This window comes from Physeter macrocephalus, chromosome 4 (assembly GCF_002837175.3).
Source record: "Physeter macrocephalus isolate SW-GA chromosome 4, ASM283717v5, whole genome shotgun sequence".
In the NCBI taxonomy this organism is placed as follows: Eukaryota; Metazoa; Chordata; class Mammalia; order Artiodactyla; family Physeteridae; genus Physeter; species Physeter macrocephalus.
This window is the reverse complement of record NC_041217.1, coordinates 50,227,353-50,253,371: the sequence shown is the minus strand read 5'-3', so window position 1 is coordinate 50,253,371 and position 26,019 is coordinate 50,227,353. Positions and strand designations below refer to the sequence as shown.

The 26,019-nt window shown below is 35.9% G+C and overlaps 1 protein-coding gene across 3 annotated transcripts in view; it reads right to left on the bottom strand.

Moving 5' to 3' along the window:
* Nucleotides 1–26,019, bottom strand: part of TOR1AIP1 (torsin 1A interacting protein 1) — a 48,307-nt gene that overhangs the window by 16,272 nt on the left and 6,016 nt on the right. The window contains exons 3-8 of one of the 3 annotated variants that reach the window (XM_007104667.4): nt 23,619–23,678; nt 22,664–22,708; nt 22,319–22,342; nt 4,934–4,975; nt 4,019–4,105; nt 1,190–1,246 (exon numbers count right to left, since the gene is read on the bottom strand). In XM_007104667.4, the coding sequence (XP_007104729.2) occupies nt 1,190–1,246; nt 4,019–4,105; nt 4,934–4,975; nt 22,319–22,342; nt 22,664–22,708; nt 23,619–23,678 (315 nt within the window). The remainder of the gene's footprint in view (nt 1–1,189; nt 1,247–4,018; nt 4,106–4,933; nt 4,976–22,318; nt 22,343–22,663; nt 22,709–23,618; nt 23,679–26,019) is intronic. The other 2 variants (XM_007104668.4, XM_007104669.4) reach the window with 2 other exon arrangements.

Below are 26,019 nucleotides of genomic sequence, written 5' to 3'. Positions count from 1 at the left end.
TGGTATGCGGGCCTCTCACTGTTGTGGCCTCTCCCGTTGCGGAGCACAGGCTCCGGACTTACAGGCTCAGTGGCCATGGCTCACGGGCCCAGCCGCTCCGCGGTATGTGGGATCTTTCCGGACCGGGGCACGAACCCGTGTCCCCTGCATTGGCATGCGGATTCTCAACCACTGCACCACCAGAGAAGCCCTCTCATATTTTTAAAATGGTATTGTGGAAGGAAAAAAAAGTTCTTGAAGATTTTACATTCCAGGATATTTTTGGTTGACTAATTATTAATTTGAATTCTGGGACTTGATTTAAAAATGGAAAAAGAAAAAACAGTGTAATTTCTGCTTAACCTAAGAGATACATATCCATTGTAGATAATCTGCAACATATAGAAAAAAAATAAACGAAAAATGTCAACAACAATTCTACCATCCTGAACAAACACTGTTAGCATTTTAGTATATTACTTCCCATTCTTTTCATGTGTGTTACATTTTCTCAATATTTTATTACGAAAATTTTCAAAGTTGTAAGCCGGGCTGTAAGACTTTTTTTTTTTTTTTTTTTTTTTTTGTGGTATGCGGGCCTCCCCCTGCTGCGGCCTCTCCCATTGAGGAGCACAGGCTCCAGACACACAGGCTCAGCTCCGCGGCATGTGGGATCCTCCCAGACCGGGGCGCGAACCCGGTTCCCCTGCACCGGCAGGCAGACGCGCAACCACTGCGCCACCAGGGAAGCCCCTGTAAGACTTTTATATACGCACCAACTAACTTACCATTAACTTTTTACTTTACCTGATTTACCACTTATTTATTCATCCTTCCAAACTTTCGCAACACAGTTTAAATCATACCATATAAGCAGGCTCAAACTACTACATTAGTTAATTAAACTAAAACAATCAACAAATTTATATTGCAAACGAGGACATTCAACAAATCAAAGAAAGCAGTAGTTTTCTGTTTATTTTTAATTCAAAATCAAGGTTGGGTACAGTGGTGATTAACTCAAGAAGCAAATTCAAGATGCAAGATGAGGGTTTTTTTAGCATTCACTATACCTCTTTTTCAACATTTTACATTAAACTGCAAAAGAAGATCTTCAAAAATAAGAATAGCAAAAAAAAAAAAAAAAAGAATAGCATTTGACCACACCCACAGGTAGACTTTTAAGAGTAAAAATCATGGTTTTACTTACTTTGTGATGACTGCCAAAGTGATTCTGGATATTGACTTGATGATCTGGTGGTTTGGTCTAAAAACAAAAAAGAAATATAGTATACTATAAAGCATATTTAACTTTCTAAGTGCACATTTAACCAGAGAACGATGAGTAATCAAAAGAGCAAAAATATTCAGATAAACCCCAGGGAATTCAACACTTGAATGTATAATTTATTTTAAAAAATAGTTTCTAAAGGGTCAAGTTATGTCTAAAACATTAATTATCTGTCTTTTCTTTTTAAAGAGAAAAAAAGATATAGAGCATGGCATGAGGTAAAGAAGATAATGAAACCTTTGAGCTGGGGAAAATCTTGAAAGTTTACAATAATGGATCTCCTGGAAATCATTACTATCCATTTTGTCTTAAATTCTTCTTGCAAGTGGTCGATATGTTATGTATTTTAGCCTTCCCATCTTAAAAATCTTAATTTTTTTTCATTTAAAAGTGGAATTTATAACAAAGTATGTCTAAAAGCAGTCAGACTGCTATCTTGGAGGCAAAAGCATTTGACACAACCAGGTGGTGGTTAAGTATTTTTGTTGGTGTACTCCTATAACTAAAAAAATTTTGAGCATCTCTCTCCAAAATATATTTTTAATATTATATACAAGCATTACTAAAATAATATATTAACTAATGTGTTGTATATATTATAAAACTAAAATAGACATTTTAAATGGATGAAATAAAAGATGTATATACACTAAATTCTAATATTTTCCTCCTGCACTCCAGTGGATCTTCTAGTACCTCTTCGGTGATAACTGGGCCAGAAGACAATCTAGAAAGATCAGTGTTATTCTTAATATGCCTCACATCTTTGTTCTTTAGCTAGAGTTTTCTTCTGTATGGCGTATGCATGCTTTAATAAGAATTTATTACAATTCAAAAGGGATCACAGAGCATGGGGTTTATGTAGCTTCAAAAAGCCGCACTGGTAGCAATGGCGTCAAGCTACTGGCTATACGATTCATGACTTAATTAGTCTCTAATTTTTAGAGCTGTAAGTATGCATATATGAAAACTAACAACAGCACTCAATTTGAGTGTTTACTATGTGCTAGGTACTCTCTAAGTAGTTAAACCTCACAACAACCCAGATGAGGGAACTGAGGAACAGAGAAGTTAAGCAATTGCCTGAGGGCACAAACCTAGTAGTGGAAGAGTGAAACCCAGTGAAACTCCAGAGCCCAAGATCTTAACCACTACGCTACATGTTGCATATCTCCTTTGGGATTTCTGTATCAAGAAAGAATGGTGAGGGACTTCCCTGGTGGTCCAGTGGTTAAGACTCTGAGCTCCCAATGCAGGGGGCCAGGTTTGATCCCTGGTCAGGGAAATAGATCCTGCATGCCGCAATTAAAGATCCCACATGCGGCAATAAAGATCCTGTGTGCCACAACTAAGACCCAGCATAGCCAAATAAATAAATAAATATTTAATAAAAAAAAGAAAGAATGGGGGAAAATGAGGAAGGGTGGGAAATATGTAGAATAAATGCCCATAAACCAGCTTCTGAGCTTATTTTTAAAATGGAATGATTTCGTAAAACATAGGAATTACAGACATTCTCAAAAGGTGGTGAGGGGTAAGTAGAGACTTACTCTTTAATGGAACTAAAATATAAAATTATTTATTATTTACGCTATTTACAAATTTAATCAGCACCCTCATAAGTCTCAAGTTGGTATTTTTTTCTCTTCAGTCAATTCTTTCCTTGAATAAACTTAAACATCAATTCACACGAACAATCAGAAATTGTTATTGCTAACTGAATGTGAATTTGAACAATTCAGAGATAAAAGGAGTAATCTAAGTTTATTAAAACTTCCTAAAAGCTAACTAACACTCCTGATGGTGTAGTGTGTCAATGCCAGTGTGATCAGATTCTCTATAAACATTAAAAAAATTTTTTTAAATTTAATTTAATTTTTATTTATTTATTTTTGGTTGCATTGGGTCTTCGTTGCTGCATGTGGGCTTTCTCTAGTTGCGGCGAGCGGGGGCTACTCTTTGTTGTGGTGCACACGTTTCTCACTGCAGTGGCTTCTCTTGTTGCAGAGCATGGGCTCTTGGTGCGCGGGCTTCAGTAGTTGTGGCATGTGGGCTCAGTAGTTGTGGCTTGCGGGCTCCAGAGTGCAGGCGCAGTAGTTGTGGCACGCAGGCTTAGTTGCTCCGCGGCATGTGGGATCTTCCCGGAGCAGGGCTCGAACCAGTGTCCCCTGCATTGGCAGGCAGATTCTTAACCACTACGCCACCAGGGAAGTCCCGCTATAAAATTTTTTAAAAAATCACAAATAACTCTTCTTTTGAGCACAAAAATATCTTATGTTCCATAAACAACAAAGCAAGGTAAAAGTGATATGTTTGTTTAGATACTACATTACTAATCAGATGTATACATGGAATCAGTAATTTAAAAAAATGCTTGGGCTTCCCTGGTGGTGCAGTGGTTGAGAGTCCACCTGCCGATGCAGGGTATATGGGTTCGTGCCCTGGTCCGGGAAGATCCCACATGTCGCGGAGCGGCTGGGCCCGTGAGCCATGGCCGCTGAGCCTGTGCGTCCGGAGCCTGTGCTCCGCAATGGGAGAGGCCACAGCAGTGAGAGGCCCGCGGACAGCAAAAAAAAAAAAAAAAAAAAAAAAAAAAAAAAAGCTTAAAAGCACACAACTTTTTAAAAAGTAGTTTTAATAAATACTTTAAAATACTTTTTATAAAAGCAAATTCACAGAATACCTTTATACTTTAACTAAAAATACAGCTCCTAAGATAACAGTCATATGTACATAAAGCAATGTTACCTCCAGACTCAACAGAATCCCCGGATCTGACCTTAACAACCGTAACATCACTGTCAGAGCTGTCTTGATCATTTTCTTCCATTTCCCCTAAAAAGAAATAAAAATATACTAGTATAGTCTTTATTCTAAGGCTCTAAAGATCTGGATTAAAAAATAAAAACAAGTAATTCAACATTAAAATGAAGCCTTTTAAATAATCGGATATAGAATTGCTATTTATTATGCTTACTATCCTGAGTCACAAAGTTCTAAATAAGCTAAAATTGAGCTCATTTATTTTATTTTCTCTGAGGTAAATAATTATATCTGAAATGAATATTCAATAAGATTATATTCTGAGGCTTTAATGTAGAGTTGAAAAGTAAACAAATGAACATTAAATAGAAGAAAAGTTTTACCTTACGGGGAGGAAAATTACATATAGTTAGTGTATAAGTTCAGACAAGATTAGTATATGCATGCATATGTGTTTGCATATATGTGTGTGTGTTTGCAAACAGGGTGTGTGGATACATACACCCGTACACAAACATTTCAGTATGCAGGTGACTAATCTCAGATTATGGTGAACTTAAAAATGGACTAAATTTTACCATACTATTCAAACATAGACTGGTTAAGAGAATTTGAAAACTGATTATTTGAATACCATAATCAAAGGCCAGCACATGCCAGAAACAGAAAATATTAGTTTTGCTTAAATTAACTCAAACAGACAAAAGATGCTTAAAATGCACAGAAAGGCTATCATTCTATCCTATTTTACCTGTCCATTTAACAGTTCAGATAAGCATGAATTTTTTTTCCAAAAAGACACTATTTTCTGCTCTCTCTTAAGTACTTAGCAAAATTGTTTCTAATCTTAACAACAAAAAAGATTTAGAATATATTGCATGATATTTTAAGAGAAAATACCTTCTTCTGAGAAATTGACCTTCTGTTGGACACTGGTGGCTTCTAGAAGAGAGAAGCATACATGCTGTATGTAACATCATAAGCCAAAGCTCAGGAATAAATAAGAGCATTTAATTTAGGGAAATGAACATTACATCACACCAATTAAACTTTTTTTTGTTAAATTATAAAAAAAAGAATCAATTAATTCCCTTTACATTATTTCAGGAATAAGTCTGCTACAAACTAGAATCAGAGTTTACTGTTCCTTCACCCAGAGGTCTGTTTGTATTATAAAATGTAACCTGTGTTTGCAGAAAACATGAAACTCTATGTTGATAAATACAGTCCCTATAGGTTTACTGTACTCTTATTCTCATATCTGCTAGATTCCCTATACTCTTTTGAAAAGCCAACCACACCAGTAGAGTTGAAAAACCAGTTCTTTAATGCATCCAGCAGGTCCACATACACCACTATTTCTAAGAGCCAGAGAATGTGGACAAAGATAAACAAGCAAAAAGTGTCAGACAAATGCAGTATTTTTACATTGGCTATTCTGACTTTTATTTTTGTATTTTTGGCCGTGCCCCGCAGCTTATGGCATCTTAGTTCCTCGACCAGGGATTGAACCCAGACCCTCGGCAGTGGAAGCGCAGAGTCCTAACCACTGGACCGCCAGGGAATTCCGTGATTTTTTTTTTTTTTTTTTTAATAAAGGAACATATACCCAAATGCAAGCATTGCACAATTGGGCTAAAATACTGCTGAATGATCATATGAGAAGTAGTATGTTCCACAAAGCTGAAAATCTGTGTTTGCTTTCAGATTTTCCTCTATTGATTTTAACCCCTATTTGCTTTACAAATGAAAAAAAAAAACCTGTACTGTAGAAGACAACTACCAAAACATTATATGGTGATTTTGGAAATACTTTTTAAAAATCAGTTTAATTAGATTGGTATACTACTAGTCAAACTACTCTTAATAGTGGCAAGTGCAAATCAGTATTTGCCAACATTTTTGCTATAAAAAAAATTAACCCCGAGAAAATTGCTAGTAATACTATGCTACTCTTTCCTTAGAAAGACTGTCCTTTCATTTTATCTTTTTTCTCTAAGCAGAAAAATGGAAAGTCAAACTTGTCTTAGTGCTATTCCCTTAAAATTTGTTAATATTTCCATTCACATAAAAAGGTATTGTTCCCTTTTTGAAGTTTTCTTTTCTAAGTGCATAACTATTACAGTATTTCTTTTTTGGACAGCTGTTTTGCTTTATTCATTTACACAACTATTCACATAGCATGCAAACAAAAAATATTTTCTTAAGAGACAATGGTCATGTATTAGTTATTATTTTAATAATAGTAAGTCCTTAATATTTTCATGTTGCTAGTTAGTTTTCAAAAAACGTCATGTCTATTATCTGATTCCCATGTCATAAGGGAATACTATCATAGGTAAGGCTCAAAGATACTAAGTGACTTGTCTAAGGGTGTCAGGACTAACAAGTGACAAAAAAGGACTTGAATACAGACTTTTCTGATTTCTAGTCTACTACCCTTCTACCACTGCATCAGTTTTGTTCATAATGGCACATAGTAAGCACTCAGTAATTTGTTTAAATTTATTTTTAAATTAATTTTTAAAATTCATTTTTAAAAGCAGTTTAAGATTCATGAAATTGAGGGGGAGAGAGATTTTCCATATGCTCCCTGCGCCCAGACATGCATAGTCTTCCCCATTACCAACATTCCTATCAGAGTGGTACATTTGTCACAACTGATGAACCTATACAGACACATCGTAATCACCCAAAGACCATAATTTACATAACAGCTCAATCTTGATGTTGTACCTTCTATGGGCTTAGACAAATGTATAATGACATGTATCCACTATTCTGATATCATAGAGTATTTTCACTGTCCTAGAAATCTTCTGTGCTCTACCTATATTCATTGCTCCCCCATCTCCTACCCCCACCCCAAACCCTTGGTAATCACTGATCTTTTTATTGTCTCAAGAGTTTTGCCTTTTCCAGGATATCATATAGTTGGAATCATACAGTATGTAGCCTCTTCAGAGTGGCTTCTTTCACTTAGTAAGATTCACTTAAGGTTCCTCCATGTCTCTTCATGGCTTGATAGCTCTTAACACAATAATATCCCATTGTCTGGATGTTTATTTATCCACTCACCCATGGAAGGACATCTTGGTTGTTTCCAAGTTTTGGCAATTATGAATAAAGCTGCCATATGTGTGTGCAGGTTTGTGTGTGGACATAAGTTTTCAACCCTTTTGGGTAAGTATCAAGGAATATGATTGCTGGATTGTATGGTAAGAGTATGTTTAGTTTTGTAAGAAACTGTAAAACTAACTTCAAAGTGGTTGGACCATCATACATTCCCAACAGCAATGAATAGGATTTCCTGTTGCTTCACATCCACATAAGCATTTGCTGTTGTTAGTGTAAGTATGTAGTGGTATCTCGTTTTCAATTGCATTTCCCTGATGACATACAATGTAGAGCAACTTTTCAAACGTTTATTTGCCACCTGTATATCTTCTTTGGTGAGGTGTCTGTTACAGACTTCAACCCATTTTTAAATCAAGTTGTTTTCTTATTGTTGAGTTTTAAGACTTCTTTGTATATTTTGGATAATAGTCCTTTCTCAAATATGTCATTCGCAAATATTTGTTCGCAATCTGTGGCTTGCCTTCTCATTCCCTTGACATTGTCTTTTGCTGAGCAGAAGTTATAATTCTAACAAAGTTCGGCTTATCAGTTATTTCTTTCATGGATAATGCCTTTGGTTTATACCTAAAAAGGCATCACCATACCCAAGGTCATCTAGATTTTTCTCCTATGTAATCTTCTAGGAGTTTTATAGTTTTGTGTTTACATTTAGGTCTATGATCTATTTTGAGTTAATTTTTGTGAAAGGTGTTAAGGTCTGTGCTCAGATTCTTTTTTTTGCATGTGGATGTCGAGTTGTCCCAGTACCATTTGTTGAAAAGACTCTCTGTTCCATTGTACTGCCTTTGCTCCTTTGTCAAAGATCAGTTGACTATATGTGGGTCTACTTATGGGCTCTTTATTCTATTCCAATGATCTACTTGTCTATTCTTTTGACAATACCACATTGTCTCAATTACTGTAGCTTTAGGTTTAGTTTAGCTTGAGGCTGAGTACTGTCCTACTTTATTCTTCCAATATGGTGTTAGCTATTCTGGGTCTTTTGTTTCTCCATACAAACTTTAGGACTAATTTGTTGATATCCATGAATTAACTTGCTGGGATTTTGATTGGTGTTGCACTGAATCTACAGATTAATTTGGGAAGAAATGACACCTTGACAATATTGAGTCCTCCTATCTATAAACATGGAATATCTCCCCACTTATTTAGCAGTTCTTTGATTTCATTCATGAAAGTTTTGTAGTTCTTTTCATATAGGTCTTGTACATATTTTGTTAGATTTATATCTAAGTATTACATGTTGGGGTATGCTAATGATAATTATATTGTATTTTTATTTTCAAGTATCTCTTGTTCACTACTGGTATATAAGACAGTGCTTGACTTTTGTATATTAACCTTGTATCCTACAACTTTGCATAACTGCGTAAGTTCCAGAAGGTTTTTTTGTCCATTCTCTTGGATTTTCTACATAGACAATCATGTCATCTGTGAATAAAGACAGTTTTATTTCTTCCTTCCCAATCTGTATACCTTTTATTTCCTTTGTCTTATTGCATTAGCTAGAACTTCCAGCACAATATTGAAAACTGGTGAGCAAGGACATCCTTGCCTTGTACCTGATGTTAGTACAAAAGCTTCCAGTTTCTTACCATTATTACACATGTTAGCTGTAGTTTCTGTAGATAGTCTTTATCAAGTTGACAAAGTTTATCTCTATTCCTGAGGATTTTTATCATGAATGGGTGTTGGACTCTATCAATGTTGTTTTCTGCATCTATTGATATGATCATGATTTTTCCTTAGTCTGTTGATATGTTGGATTATATGAATTGATTTTCAAATGTTAAACCAGCCTTGCACACCTGAGATAAATCCTATTTGGTTGTAGTGTATTAATTATTTTTGTACTTTAAAAAATTTGATTTACTAACATTTTGTTGAAGGTTTTTGCATCTGTGTCCATGAGAAATATTTTTTAAACATTTAAAAAAAAATTTAAGTAACATTGATCTGTAAGTTTCACGTGTACAGCATTTTATTTCTACTTCTATATACCCTACAATGTGCTCACAACCACAGACTTATTTTCTGGGACTTCCCTGGTGGTGCAGTGGTTAAGAACCCACCTGCCAATGCAGGGGACACGGGTTCGAGCCGTGGTCTGGGAAGATCCCACATGCAGCAGAGCAACTAAGCCCGTGTGCCACAACTATTGAGCCTGTGCTCTAGAGCCCGCGAGCCACAACTACTGAGCCTGTGTGCCACAACTACTGAAGCCCATGCACCACAACGAAGAGTAGCCCCCACTTGCTGCAACTAGAGAAAGCTCGTGCGCAGCAACGAAGACCCAATGCAGCCAAACATAGATAACAAATAAATTTATTTAAAAAAAACTTATTTTCCATCCATCACCATGCAGTTGATCCCCTCTACCCACTTCCCCTTCCCCACTGCCCCTTCCCCTCAGATAACCACTACTTTGTTCTATCTACATGCTTGTTTTTGTTTGGTATGTTCATTTATTTTTAAATGTTTATGGGTTTTTTTACATTCCCCATATGAATGAAATCATATGCATGTCTTCCTCTGTCTGACTTAGCTCACTTAGCATAATGCCCTCAAGGTCCATCCATACTGTCACAAATAGCAAAATTTCATCTTTTTTTAATGGCTGGGTAGTATTCCATTGTATACATATACCACATCTTTATCCATTCATCTGTTGATAGGCACTTGAGTTGTTTCCGTACCTTGGCTATTGTAAATAATGCTGTGATGATTATGGGGGTGGGTGGTGGTGCAGATAGCTCTTCAGATTAGTATCTTCATATTCTTTGGATAAATGCCCAGAAGTAGGATAGCTGGATCATATGGTAGTTCTATTCTTAATTTTTTGAGGAATCTCTAAATAGTCTTCCATAGTGACTGTACCAACTTACATTCCTACCAACAATGTATGAGGTGGTCCCTTTTCTCCATATCCTTGCCAACACTTGTTATTTCTTGCCTTTTTGAGAATTCTAACAGGTGTGAGGTGGTATCTCACTGTGATTTTGATTTGCATTTCCCTAATAATCAGTGATGTTGAACATTTTTTCATGTGCCAGTTAGCCATCTGTATGTCTTCTTAGGAAAAATGTCTATTCAGCTCCTATGCCCAATTTTTAATCAGGTTGTTTGGGGTTTTTTGTTTTTGAGTTGTATGAGTTCTTCATATATTTTGGATATTAACCCCATATTTGATATGTCATTTGCAAATACTTTCTCGCATTCAGTAGGTTGTCTTTTCATTCTATTGATGGTTTTCTTTGCTGCAGAAGCTTTTTACTTGATATAATCTCACTTGTTAAATTTTGCTTGTGTTTCCCCTGCATGAGGAGACGTATCTAGGAAGATACTGCGAAGACTGATGTCACAGAGCATATTGTCTCTGCTTCTTCTAGAAGTGTACGGTTTCATCTTATATTCAAATATTTAGTCCATTTTGAGTTAGTTTTTGTGCATGGTTTGGTCTAGTTTCATTTTTCTGCATTTGGCTGTCCAGTTTTCCCAATACCATTAATCGAAGAGACTATCCTTTTTCCATTGTATGTTCATTGCTTTGTCATAAATTAATTATCCATATGTGTGTGGGCTTATTTCTGGGTTCTCAATTGTGTTCCATTGATCTATGTATGTTTTCCTGCCATAGCAACCATGCTGTTTCTATGTCTTTGTAGTATAGTTTGGAATCAGGGAGTGTGATACCTCCAGCTTTGTTCTTTTTTCTCAGGACTGCTTTGCCTACTTGGGGACTTTTGTGGTTCTATATAAGTTTTAAAATTTTTTGTTCTTTTCTGTGAAAAATGTTTTGGGGATTTTGATAGGGATTGCACTGAATCTGTAGTTTGCTTTAGGTAATAAGTACATTTTGACAATGTTAATTCTTCCAATCCATGAGCATAGAATATCTTGCCATTTATCTGTGTCTTCTTCAATTCAACAGTGTCATATTTTTCACTGTACATGCCTTTTACCTCCATGATTAAATTTACTTCCAGGTATTTTATTATTTTTGTTGTAATTGTAAATGACATTGCTTTCTTTCTTTCTTTCTTTTTTTAACATTCTTATTGGAGTATAATTGCTTTACAATGGTGTGTTAGTTTCTGCTTTATAACAAAGTGAATCAGCTATACATATACATATATCTCCATATCTACTCCCTCTTGCGTCTCTCTGCCACCCTCCCTATCCCACCCACCTAGGTAGTCACAAAGCACCAAGCTGATCTCCCTGTGCTATGCACATTGTTTTCTTAGTTGCTCTGCAGCATGTGGGATGCTCTTGGACCAGGGCTCAAACCCGTGTCCTCTGCATTGGCAGGCAGATTCTTAACCACTGCATCACCAAGGAAATCCCCAGATTTTTATACATTGATTTTATATCCTGCAACTTTATTGTATTCATTTATTATTTCTACTTCTTCCTTCCCAATTTGGACACCTTTTATTCCTTTTTTCTTATCTAATTGCTCTGGCTAGGACTTCCAATACTATGTTGAATAGGATTGGTAAGAGTGCACATCCTTGTTTTATTCCTGATCTTAGAGGGATAGCTTTCAATTTTTCACCATGGAGTATCATGTTAGTTGTAGGTTTATCATATATGGCTTTTATTATGTGGAGGTATGCCCCTACTATACCAACTTTAGAATTTTTATCATAAATCAGTATTGAATCTTGTTAAATGCTTTTTCTGTATCTACTGAGATGATCTTATGGCTTTTATCCTTCATTTTATTAAAGTGGTGTATCACGATGATTGATTTTATAATGTTGAACCATCCTTGAGTGGAATAAATCCCACTTGATCATGGTGTAGGATCTTTTCAGTATATTGTGGAATTCAGTTTGCTAATATTTTGTTCAGGATTTTTGCATCTATGTTCATCAGATACTGGACTGTAATTTTTTGTTGTTGTTATCATCCTCTGGTTTTGGTATCATGGTGACATTGGCCTCTTAACACATTATTGACCAGGGGATTTCTGCAGAAACTAACGCCTGTGGCATCTCTGGTCAATAATGTGTTAAAGTGAGTTAGGAAGTATTCCCTTCTTTTCAGTTTTATGGAAAAGTTTGAGAAGGATAGGTATTAAATCTTCATTGAATGTTTGGTAGAATTCACCTGTGAAGCCATGTGGTCCTGGACTTTTGTTTTTTGGGAGTTCTTTGATTACTGTTTCAATCTTTGTACAAGTAATCAGTCTATTCAGATTTTCTATTTCTTCCTGATTCAGTCTTGGAAGGTTGTATGATTCTAAGATATTGTCCGTTTCTTCTAAGCTGTGCAATTTGTTGGTGTATAGCTGTTAATAATACTCTTATAATCCTTTGTATATCTGTGGTATATGTTTTTTTTCCTCTTTTGTTTCTAATTTTATTTATCAGAGCCTTGTTGCTTTTTTCCTTAGTGAGTCTAGCTAACAGTTTGTCAATTTTGTTTATCTTTCCAAAGAACCAGCTCTTAGTTTCATTGATCTTTTCTACCGTCTTTTTAGTTTCTTATTTATTTCTGCTCTTATCTTTACTTTTTCCTTAATTATACTAACTTTGGGGTTTGTTTGTTCTTCTTTTTCTAGTTTCTTTAGGTGTAAGGTAAGATTGTTTAAGATTTTTCCTGTTTCTTGAGGTAGACTTTATTGATGTAAACTTCCCTCCTTGTAAAGCAACCATACTCCAATAAAAATTAATTAAAAAAAAAAGACATGGATGTACTCTGTAATGACCTATATGGGAAAAGAATCTTTAAAAAAAGTGGATATGTGAAAAACAGATTCACTTTGCTGTAAACCTGAATCTAACACAACATTGTAAATCAACTATATTCCAATAAAAATAATTAAAAATAAAAATTTTTTAAAAACCTTCCCTCTTTTACTCCATCCCATAGATTTTGGTATATTGTATTTTCATTTACATTTGTTTTCAAGTAATTTTTTATTTCTCCTTCAATTTCTTCATTGATCCAATAGTTGTTCAGTTTCCATATATTTGTAATTTTTCTAGTTTTCTTCTTGTAGTTGATTTCTAGTTTCATTCCATTGTGGTAAGAGAAGACGGCATATGACTTCAATCTTCTTAAATTTATGGAAACTTATTTTGTGTCCCAACATATCGTCTATCCTTGAGAAAGTTCCATGTTCACTTGAGAAGAATATATATTCTGCTATGTTTGGATGGAACGTTCTTTAAAAATCTATTAACTCCATCTGGTCTAATGTTTCATTTAAGACCAGTGTTTCCTTGTTGACTTTCTGTCTGAATGATCTGTCTGTTATGTTATCACTGTTATGTCTTCTTGATAAATTGTCACTGTTATGTCTTCTTGATAAATTGCCTCCTTTATTATTACATACTGTTCATTTTTGTCTCGTTACCTTTTTTGGCTTGAAGTCTACTTTTTCTGATATGAGTATGGCTATACCAGCTTTCTTTTGGCTGCTATTTGCTTGATGTAACATCTTCCATCCCTTTACTTTTAGCGTATGTTTGTCTTTAGAACTATGTCTTCTAGAGGAAACATATAGTTGTTTTTCAATCCATCCAGCCACTCTATGTCTTTTGATTGGTGAGTGCAATCCATTTATATTTAGGGTGATTTTTCTTTTTAATTTTTATTTATTTATTTATTTATTTTTGGCTGTGTTGGGTCTTAGTTTCTGTGCGTGGGCTTTCTTCTAGCTGCAGCGAGCAGGGGCCACTCTTCATCGTGGTGCGCGGGCCTCTCACTGTTGCGGCCTCTCGTTGCGGAGCACAAGCTCCAGACGTGCAGGCTCAGTAGTTGTGGCTCACGGGCCCAGTTGCTCCGTGGCATGTGGGATCTTCCCAGACCAGGGCTTGAACCCATGTCCCCTTCATTGGCAGGCAGATTCTCAACCACTGCGCCACCAGGGAAGCCCTAGGGTGATTATTAATAGATAAGGACATAGTACTGCCATCATATCTTTTTTTTTCTGGTTGATCTATACCTTGTTTCTCCTAGTGCTTCTGTCTGGCAATTTTTTTTTCTTTCTTTTTTGATGTGGACCATTTTTTTCAAGTCTTTACTGAATTTGTTACAATATTGCTTCTGTTTCATGTTTTGGTTTTTTGGCCATGAGGCACGTGGATCTTAGCTCCCCAACCAGGGATTGGACCCACACTCCCTGCATTGGAAGGCGAAGTCTTAACCACTGGACCACCAGGGAAGTCCCGTTTGCCATTTTGGTTTGGTGGTTTTCTAAGATATTTTTCTCAGGTTCCTCTCGTTATGTTGTGTGTCTCTGCTCTATGTTAATGTTCTGTGTTTACCCTGAGGTTTGTATAAAACATCTTAGTTAAAATAGTCCTTTTTCTACTGATATCTTCATTTACCTATACAAGTTCTGTCCTTTTCCCCTTTTATGTTTTTGTTGTCTTAAGTTATTCCTTCTTATCTTGTGAGTTTGTTATCAAGGTGAGATAGTTATATTATTCTGCTCTTTTTCTCCCTTTAACCTTTATGTGATGATAGAGGGTTTAAAAACTTTGATAGACTGTTGCAATTTTCTAGTTCTATTTATCACCTTGCTCAAAGTTTTGTATATTTTGGCCACTTTGTTTCTGGTTGAAGAGCTCCTTTCAATAGAGATTGCAAGGCAGGTTTAGTGTTGATGAACTCCTTCAGCTTTTGTCTGGAAAAGTCTTTTTCTCCTTTATATGTGAATGTTAACTGCTGGATAGAGTATTCTTGTGTGACAGTTCTTATCTTTCAGTATTTTGAGAATGTCATTCTACTCCTGGCCTGTAGGGTTTCTGCTGAGAAATCCACTGATAGCCTAATGGGGGGTTCCTTTGTATGTAGGTCACCATTATTTTTTCCCTGGCTGCCTTTAGAATACTGTTATTGAATTTTGACCATTTTAATATTATGTCTTGGAGGTCTTTTTGCATAGAGGTAACTAGGTGTTCTCTTAGCTTCACGGGCTTGTATATGCAGCTTCTTCCCTAGGTTTGGGAAATTCTCAGCTATTATTTCTTTAAATAACCTCTCTGCTCCCTTCTCCTTCTGGGATACCCATGATCCTAATGTTGTCCTTCCTAAAAGAGTTGGACTTCTCTCATAGGATTTCCTCGTTTTTAAAACATCTTATTTCTCTTTCCTCTTCTACTTGTATCACTTCTAGATTTCTATTTAGAGGACACTATCTCTCTCTTCCATGTAGCCTGCTCTATTTCCAATACTTTCTAATAAATTCTTCATCTTATTTATTGTGTTCCTCAGCTCCAGAATTTGTCTGTCTTTTAGAATTTCAATGTCTTTGGTAAAGTATTCCTTCTGTTCATTAATTTTACCGCTGAGCTCATTAAACTGCTTGAGTTTTATTGTATCTCCTTGTGTACCTTTAGGATAGCTATTTTGAATTCTTTATCAGTCAGATTACAATATTTCATGACTTTAAGTTTTGTTTCTAGAGAATTGTCATTTTCTTTTTGTGGTATAGTGTTACTGTGTTCTTCATGTTGTTTGATGATGAATTGTTCCTCTGTCAGTGCATTTAATATTAAACGACAGGTTAGGAGTTAGATTCCTTTGTTTTCCAGTCAGTGGCACTATCACGTAAGTTTTTAGTTTTTCTTACCTGAGCTGCCACTGGTTAGTACATCTGAGTGGCACTTTCTAGCCTCCACTTTCTCTGTAAGAGGTGTGGCTCTGTGCCTTTGTTGTACCTTTTTGTGCCACCAGGGTTGTAGCTCCTTGCTTCTGCTAGAGTTGCTTTCATCACCAATATGGTGAGCTGTTTCCTTTCCTTGCGTCTGGGATCCCGAGACACAGGTTCCAACATCAGGGGAAGGGGAGAGGATGGAGGGGGCAGAGGGAGCTGGAGTCATGCAGGCAACTCTACCTTGTCTGTTGTAAGGTTTGCAGGCTATGCCACTGTGAATAGGAAGTGGAGGGGGCTGTGGATGTGGGCACCTCAGCAGCTGTTGTGATGGGGTCCTAGGCCCCACTGCTGCTACCCACCAGTTGCTTGTGGCCATGGGTGCTGGTGCTGTCAGTTGGCTCAAGTCATGCATGTAGCCTTTCTTGCAGTTACTGGGTTCTCTGAAGCTGTGGGCTCTGCTGTCCCATCAAGGGACTCAAATTGCAGGCCTCATCTCCACTGTTCCCTCAGTTCCACTTCCACTAAGTGTTAAAATTCACCCAGCTTTAGATGTACAGCTGTGTGGAATTCTCCAGCAACCTGTTGTTTTGGGCAGAGGCACCTTTGTTAAGTTGTGGATGTTTCACTGGTTGTAGAGTGAAGGGAGAGACAAAGGTAGATGCTTCACTCTGCGGTGTTTCTGACATTGGTCTATAGTTTTTTCTCAGGATGTTTTTGTCTGGTTTTGGTATTAGCATAATGCTGGCCTCACAGAATGAGTTAGGAAGTAATTCCTCTCCTTCTATCCTCCAAGAGATTGTAGAGAATTGGTATAATTTCTTCCTTAAATGTTTGATAGAATTCACTAGGAAACTCATCTGGGCCTGGTGCTTTCTGTTTTGGAAAGTTATTAATTATTGATTCAATTTACTTAAGAGATACAGATCTATTTGGATCACCTATTTCTTCTTGAGTGAGTTTTAGCATATTATGTCTTTCGAGGAATCAGTTCATTTCATCTAGGTTATCAAATCTGTGGCATAGAGTTGTTCATAATATTCCTGTGTTATCCTTTTAATTTCCATGGGATCTATAGTGTCCCCTCTTTTATTCCTGACATCAGTAATTTGTGTCCCACTTTTTTTTCCTCCTTTTTTTTCTTCTTTCCTTTTCTTTTTTTCTTAGTTAGCTTGGGTAGAGGCTTCACCTCTGAAGGATAGTTTTGCAAGGTACAGTATTCCAGGTTGGTGAGGTTTTTTTCTTTGAACACTTTAAATCTTTCACTCCAATCTCTTCTTGCTTGCATGATTTCTGAGGAGATGTTAGATGTAATTCTGGCCTTTATTCCTTTACAGGTCATGTGTTGTCTTCCTCTGACTTCTTTTGGGATTTTTTTCTTTATTTTTGACATTCTGTGGTTTAAAAAGGATATGCCTAAGTGTATTATTTTTTGGCATTAATCCTGCTTGGTGTTTGTGAGCTTCCTGGATCTGAATTCAGTGTTTGACATTAATTTAGGAAATTCTCAGTCATTATTTCAAACATTTCTTCTGTTCCTTTCTTCTTCTATTATTCACATTATGCATGCATTATGACACCTTTTGTAGCTGTTGCACAGTCTAGGATATTCTGTATTATTCAGTCATTGTTCTCTTTGATTTTTGGTTTCAAGGATTCTACTTTTTTTAATTGAGATATAACTGATACTTAACATTGTGTTATGGGTAAGGTGTACAATGTGTTGATCTGATACATTTATATATTGCAATATGATTATCATCATAGCACTTACTAACACATCATGTCACATAATTATAATTTCTTTGAGGATTCTGTTGATATATCCTGTAGAGATTCTAGCCGTGTCCAGTCCAATAAGCCCATAAAAAGCATTCTTCATTTCTGTTACAGTGCTTTTTTATCTGTAGCATTTCTTTTTGATTCTTTCTTAGGATTTCTATCTCTCGGCTGACATTGTTTTTCTGTTCTTGCATGCTGTCTACTTTATCCATTAGAGCCCTTAGCATATTAGTCACAGTTGTTTTAAATTCCTGGTCTGATAATTCTAACATCCCTGCCATGTCTGGTTGATGTTGCTGTATCTTTTCAAATTGTGTTTTTTGCATTTTGGCATGTTTCATAATTTTTTCTTGATAGCTGGACATGCTGTACTGGGTAAAAAGAACTGCTGTAAATAGATCTTTAGTAAGGTGGTGGTCAGGTGTTGGGGAAGGGGAAGTATTCTATAGCTCTAGGTCTCTGTTTTTAGTTAAGCTTATGCCTCTGGACCGTGAACTTCCAAACAGTTCCTCACCTTTTTTCCCTTCTCCTGTAGGTGTGACAGGATGTTCAGAGTGGTCTGGTGTTGGGTATTTCCCTTCCTTCAGGTCAGTGGGGCTTTGATAATAATAGAGTAGGTTAGGTTCCAGTTAACTAGACTTCCCTGAGGGCTTGCCTTGTTAAGAAGAACAGAATGCCCTGGAATATTTCAAAATGTTTCCTTTCTCCCTCTATCTTGCAGAAGTATGAGGGGATTTTTTGCTGATATTCATTATGGGAGCCTGGCTGAGCTTCTGGAGGTAAATTTCACAATACAGTAGGGGCCCACCTTTGACTGGGTCCTCCTGGAATTTTTAACTCTTCAGACTTGTCCACGCTGAGCCTCCAACAATTCATCAACTGCAGCTCAGGTTTTCCTACCCAGCACTACCTCCTGCAGAGGCTTCTGCTTGTGAATCTTGACTCCAGTAAGCCAGGACTTCCTATGTTTGTCTGTTTCTCCAATCTTGGTGTCAGTGGTTTTACCTGTGTCATCTCCTCTCTTATGGATCTAAGAGTTGTTGATTTTTCAGTTGTCAGGTTTTGACTTGTTATTAGGCTGAAGTGGTGACTTCCAAGCTCCTTACATGTGGAACCAAGAAGTCTTCCTCAATAATTTTATTTATTTATTTATTTATTTATGGCTGCATTGGGTCTTCGTTGCTGCGTGCAGGCTTTCTCTAGTTGCAGCGAGTGGGGGCTACTCTTCATTGCAGTGCACAGGCTTCTCATCGTGGTGGCTTCTCTTGCTGCAGAGCATGGGCTGTAGGCGCGCGGGCTTCAGTAGTTGTAGCAAACAGGCTCAGTAGTTGCGGCACATGGGCTTAGTTGCTCCGCAGCATGTGGGATCTTCCCGGACCAGGGCTTGAACCCATGTTCCCTGCACTGGCAAGTAGAGTCTTAACAACTGCACCACCACCAGGGAAGTCCCTTCCTCAATAATTTTTTGAATAAATGAATGAATGATGGGAAAAGGCTGAGATGTGAATTCCTCCTAAAATGAGAGGTTCCAACACCTAAGTGTAAGTCATGTAATACAGCAGCTTGGCTAAAGTTGCATTTATATTAGGGCATTATGTTTTATATAGTTTAAAATTTATTTGGTGTAGCAAACTTTCTTTAAGGCTGAACTGATTTTTGAATCTGCGTTAATGGAAAGAAAAGTATGTTGAAGATTTATATTCACTCAACTATCAGAAAAAATAAATTATACAGTAATCCTTCCCTTTTTCATCCTGATACAATTTATTTCCATAATACTTTTGAAGTTCCAGGTCAATTTGTCTAGAGCCAATTAACTAATAATCAGTCCTTCATATACCAGGTTGCCTAAAATTCAATCTCCTTTTTTTCTGTTTATGTTAGTATTCTAATTAGCATGGGGGAGGATTTAAGAATTATTTTTTAACCAGCTTATATAACGGAGTTCCCCATTTACTTTTAATACTTCTAATATGTTATTATCATATTAGAAGTATTTAATTTATTTTTGGACACTTTAAAGACTTTTAATCTGTGTCTAAAAATCCTTTCTTTAGAATTCCATGTTCCTAACAGTAAATATTTATCAGCACTATACAAGATATAAACAATAACTTGTCAAGCTAGGCTATCTTGATAACATCACTAAGAACAAAAAATGGTATTATTTTGTGCCTTACCATCCAGTAATATTTTATGAATTAGACAGCTTAAATAATAATAAATCTTGTACATTTGACAAGTAATCATCATTGTAATAGGCTTTCATCTTGACTGTATACACATTTTTTTTTTTTTTTTTTTTTGTGGTATGCGGGCCTCCCTCTGTTGTGGCCTCTCCCCTTGCGCCTCTGTTGTGGCCTCTCCCGTTGCAGAGCACAGGCTCCGGACGCGCAGGCTCAGCGGCCATGGCTCACGGGTCCAGCCGCTCCGCGGCATGTGGGATCCTCCCAGACCGGGGCGCGAACCCGGTTCCCCTGCATCGGCAGGTGGACGCGCAACCACTGCACCACCAGGGAAGCCCCTTGACTGTATATACATTTTTAAACATGTTTCTCACTCTAGAAAATGAAACTCTAGAAACCCGTCTACCGATTTAGAATGTCATTCTGAAAATTATTTAACATAAAATATCTCAAAGAGCCACAGTTAATTTGAGTGTTGCCTCTAATGCAAAGGAGTTTCTCATATTGCCTGAACTCTAAAGGTAAAAGAGTGACATTCTATTACAAAACAATTACAAGTATTGGCGATATTTGTAATTGTCCTTCCCCATTTTGCCTGCTATTCATCCTTCAAAATTCAATTCATATGCCATCTCCATAAAACCTTCCTGACCTCTTCCAGACTAGGGAACTTCTCTAGGCTACCATATATATATATACCACTATTTTAATACTTAAAACAATTTTCATTTTTTTAACCCAAGCTGCAGAGAATGTACAGATAAATATTCAAATACAATCTCATGGTGAATCAGCAGTATCTATGACTACATAGCTTTTAATTTCATTTCCCTCTTTTGTCATTCAGCTTCCTTTATTTTAAACTTCTTGGCTGGTACATGTGGAAGGTTAGAGCATTAAAAAAAATTTTTTTTTTAAAAGATATTACTCTTCCCTACACTCATGCAGAAACTTTAATAAATTAAAATCCCATTTGGAGCAATAATACCCTTAATCAAAAAAAGTTATTAAATTATAAAAGCTGTGGCTTTTAGACAAATGGCAATAATTAAATGTGCTATTAAGGAGGTGTCACTTTTCTAACAACTTCAACCAATTAGGAAAAGGTACTTTCAGAAGTCCTAGGTCTTTATGTGTTCTGTAAACGTAGACCACTTATAACCACTTCCTCTGGTGGGTAGAGACCATCCACTAACTGTATCACTTTCTGTTCACTTTCTTTTACCTGGTCATCCTTTTTAAGAAAAACACAAAGTCCCAGGTATATTTCTACTATAGACTTTCCTATTCCTAGAGACTCATGGAATGTGTTCGTGTGAGTAGTGAAGGGTACTCAAGGAAATATAAACTTCACTTGTGTTGTGTCTGGGGACAAGACATGAAGATTCAGAAGTGAGACTATCATGCCTTCTCAAAGAGAAGACTAGATAGAATACAGGGGAGTCACTGTGTCTCCTGTCTTTTTGTGTTGTCAGGAAAACCTAGTGTGGAATGTTGCAATAAATCTATGTCCAGACAAGTATGGAACTCTCTGAATTTACTTAGAACAAACAAATGCTAATTTGGGTGATATGCTGTGTTTATTTCTGCCACTGATAAAATCAGGGGTTGGCAAACTTTCTCCATCAAGGGCCAAATAGTAAATATTTTAGGCTTCTCTAGCCACATATGGTCTCTGTCATACATACACACACAAACACACATACGTGTGTGTGTGAGTATAAAATGTAAAAATCTTTTCTTAGCTCACAGGCTGTACAAAAACAAGATTGCAGGTCAGATTTTACTCAGAGGCTGTAGTTTGTGGACCCCTGCTATAGATACCTTCAAGAAAGGTACCTTTTAAGACTGTTCAATGCCAATCATGTTTTGGAGAACAGAGTGGGGCAGCAAGAAAAAGAGAATAAAGAATAGTTTGGCAGTATCACTAGTGCTCAAGCTCCATTAATAGCCATTTTAGATACTCCAAGATGTACCAGTATTACTATTTAAAAAAAAAAAAAAAAAAAAGAGGGTGTCATTCCCTATATCGATCTCACAGAAATTTCCTTTAAGCTGGAAAGCACTTTTTTAAAGTTAGTTTTTATTATAAAGTACTTATAGAAATGATTTCTAAATCTAGCATACAAAGAACATAAAAGTGCTAGATTATTTCAGCTCCAAGTTCTCTTCTAATTAAGATTCTGTGACTTAAAAAAAATTTTTTTTTAAGTTTTTAAACAGAGCATTTGAGAAACTGGTGGGTGAAAGTACACATGATAAGTTGCGTACTACAAGGATCATTTTCAGTACCCAGACACTATAAATGCTAAAGTCTCTAAAAAAAATTAGCCTGAGCTTAAGTGAAAGAAATTTAAAACAAGTTGCAACTATTTATAAAGAAAAATGAAGCTTCCCTCCTTTTGACTCATCTCCAAATTTAGAAAAGAACTGTAACCTAAGTCCAACCACAATCAATGTAAATTCACTTAAAGCCACAGATCTTGGTAGCTCATGTCTTACACCAAGGCAAACACTGAAAAGAATATAAACCACTTCAACAAACATGGCAAAGAACACTGAACTTACCTTGAAAAAGCTCAAATTCACTTTCTAAATCAAGAAAAAACCTTAATTGGTAAATGATATCCTTTTCTCCCGATAGTGTGAACTTGACTGCTAGTAAAAACTAAAATATATGTTCTTATATTTTCTTACACGAATTTAAACAATAATATAACAAAAGACATAATTTTAGAGAGAATAAAAACCCAGGTGATTAAGAAAGTTTATGGTCATAAGGACACTGCCCCTCAAACTGAGATAATGAACAAAGTAATATTCTCAAGCCAGTGACCAAATGAATGTACTCCTATATTCTACTGATAATTAGATACCTCAAAGAGAACCTACAAGAATTAGAGATAAACAAACCTAATTCACTCATTTTAGTATTTCCATTTGTTTTATATGACGAATCTGCAAGAGAGATAGCAAGAAAATGATTAGAGCTGAAAAGGAAATGCATCATATGGTTCTTTACCACAGGTTCATCATCAAAACCTTAACAGATTTTTATCATTTATAACACTTAAAAGGACAGCCATCTATCAAAAAAAAAAAAAAGCAACCGAATTCTTTTTTAAAGGGAATGATTGAGGAGTAGAAACCTCATGTGAAGATAAATAAGCTTCCTTTTTAGTTCCCACGATAAAGCACCCTTATGGGTCTATAAACTCTAAAAATTAAGTAGAAGTAGACCTCTTGGAATGACATTACTTGTTTTCTTTCATAGTCATGAAATCAATTTAAGGGCAATACTCTTTCAAGATTTTAGTCAAAAAGAAATGTAACTAAGGCAGGGAAAGTTTATAGCCCTGAGCCACAAAGCCTCAGACTTGAATTTTTTATTAGCATTATACTGGGAAGAATAAAAAGTCCCTGACCCTAATTTAAAACCATTTTGCTAACAAAAAGAATCATAGCAACATATAAGAAACAACCTCTTAAAAAGAATGAGGAAGTCCTTTATACACGTATATGGAAAGATGTCTCAATATATTTTAAGTAAAAATAAATAAACAATAAGACAGTACAGAAAGGAGTATTTATTGGGCTAAAATTTGGGTTAAAAAAAGAGAGGAAAATATCCTTTATACATGAATTTCCCTATATCTCCATTAAATACCTCTGGAAAAATACCTAAGAAACTGACAACATTAGTTGCCTCTGATGAGGAAACTGGGTGGGCAAACAAAGGTCAGAAGAGGCAGGGAGACTTTTCATTGTTTATTTATAGAAACTTTTGAATTTTGAACCATATGAATACATGTAGTACCCTATTTAAATATATAAGAAAGTTGAACCAACAGACAAAACAGTCTCTTACCAAATCTTGAGCTTCTTAGAGGGGGTCTACACAGGCTGATTACAGGATCTTTACTCACCACTAATACAGGAAGAGAAAACATTAAAAAAATATATAAAATGTCAAACATATTAGATTTATTATACATTCATCTATTTAGTCAGCCAAGTTTTTTCTGAGCTCTCCATTTTGCTAAGTATGGGAATACAGTAGTGAACTAGAGAAAAGTTTCTTGCTATAAAAAATTTATGGACTTGATGGAAAATTTTGCAGTTTTTCTCACCAGACCATATTTGTATAACAAGAAAGGAATATCAAGTAACACTCTTCTAAATTTCTCAATTAAGAACCAAAATCTGTACCATAGCACCAACTCAATTATCTACCCCATTTGTGGCATACCCTAATTGTGGATTATTTATGTCATATTTTAATTTGAGGGTTAATTTCCTGAGACTTAATACACTCCCTCCAATTATTTAACCTTGTGTGTGTTCAGGAAATGCAAGCTCCAATTTTTAAAACAATGTTAACATTAGCCAGGTTTCAGACTGTCTATGGTTCAATGGCATAGGATTAATGAGGAAGCCAATCCCATTAAATAAAATATTAATGTTAGCCTAGAAATCCAAGGTGTGTTTCCTCAAACAGCCTCACACAACATAAAATAAAATGCAATCTACATCTAAATTTGGGTTATATTATGCTGTTTCATTTGTTTCTATAAAAAAGCAGTATGTTTGGCTCTGTATGAGAAGTGCAAAAACCACATTCTGAACCAGCTATCCCCAACCCCTGCCATTACACTGGCTGCCTATGTTTGTTTTCACAAAACTGACTTAATCCAATTTCCCCTTTACAGTATTGAGAAGAGAAATCTTGAAGGGACACCCATTCATTTGTTCTAAAAATACTTACTGAGCATGATTTTGTACATCTTTAAGACAGAGATGTAGAGAAACAATTAAATTGATTTTGTGTAGCTCAAAAACGCAGAACTAAGATGAAGAGAAAGTTACAGCAAAGTAGCTTTTAGTTCAATAGTAAAACGAAAACCCACCAAATTATTAGTGTTGTCTCCAAAACAGAATGGAGAGTGAGGGAGTGATTTCCACATCACTGCAGATGATCAACAATGCACAGATACATGTTAACAGAGGGACACCTACACTGATAGAAACTCTGAGTAGATGACTTCCCTAAATCTTCCAGTTCTAAGATTCTATGAAATATTATCAGTTGTTAGAATTTCACATATCAGGTATTTAGAACTTATATAAGTAGCTTTAAAAAGAAATCTTGTACATGTCTGTTACTCTTATTATTACAACTACCTTCCTCTTTTTCTCCTCTGTATTCCCATCCTTTTCAGGTTTAATTAAAACCTAAAACTTAACTTACACTATAGACATCAATTACTATTTCAGTCCCCATCTTACTCTATAGACATCAATTACTATTTCAGTCCCCATCTTTTCATTTAAGCTTTTCTCATATGCTCTACCATATATATAGCCCTATGTAAGATACCTGAATGAGACAGAGTAGCCCAGAGAGGTATTAGAGAATAAAATAACAAGTACCCTTCTTTAGTAGCAATCTCCTTCCTTTGTCTGCTTCTTTTGCTCACCACTGCACCCCCAGGCTCTAGCAAGGGGACTCGTATAAAGTAGGTGCTCAATAATATCTGGAGAATGAATGAATGCTGTAACTACAGCAGCCAAAGAATCAAATGTTCACGACAAAATAGAAGGTATTAAAAATATTTAACTGTAATTATTTAGCTAGAAACCATAACTGTTAAAAATATTTAACTTTAGGAAAAGTAAATGAAATTTTCCTACTGTATTTTTAGATTATGAAATTAGTTTCATGAAAGGAATGAACCTGGCCATAGAAGAAGTTATATAGGTATATGTGGACTGAACTGACTGAACAACCTAATGGCTATTTCAATGTGAAAATAATGCAATTCTGAAACTTCAAACATTAAGCAGAGTTTAAACCATATCCCTATTCTAAACTAATACAATCAACATTTTTTCACAACTTCAAAAACAGGATGACAAATGATGTAGTTGTCTTTACGAGGTTTTAGAAAGTGGCCCCTTGCTTTAGGTCATTATCTTCAAGGACATTTTTGGATAAAGTTCTCTCAGACCACACCACTGGCCCTATATACAATTATGGCACAATTCTGAATACCAAAGTTAAACTGAAAGTCTATGATTCTACAAGAAGAAGGAAGGGACTATCTTTTTTCTTTTTTAATTGATGTATAGTCGATTTACAATGTTGTATTGTTTCTGGTGTATAGCAAAGTGATTCAGTTATATATATATATTCTTTTTCATATTCTTTTCCATTATGGTTTCTTATAGGATACTGAATATAGTTCCCTGTGCTATACAGTAGGACTTTG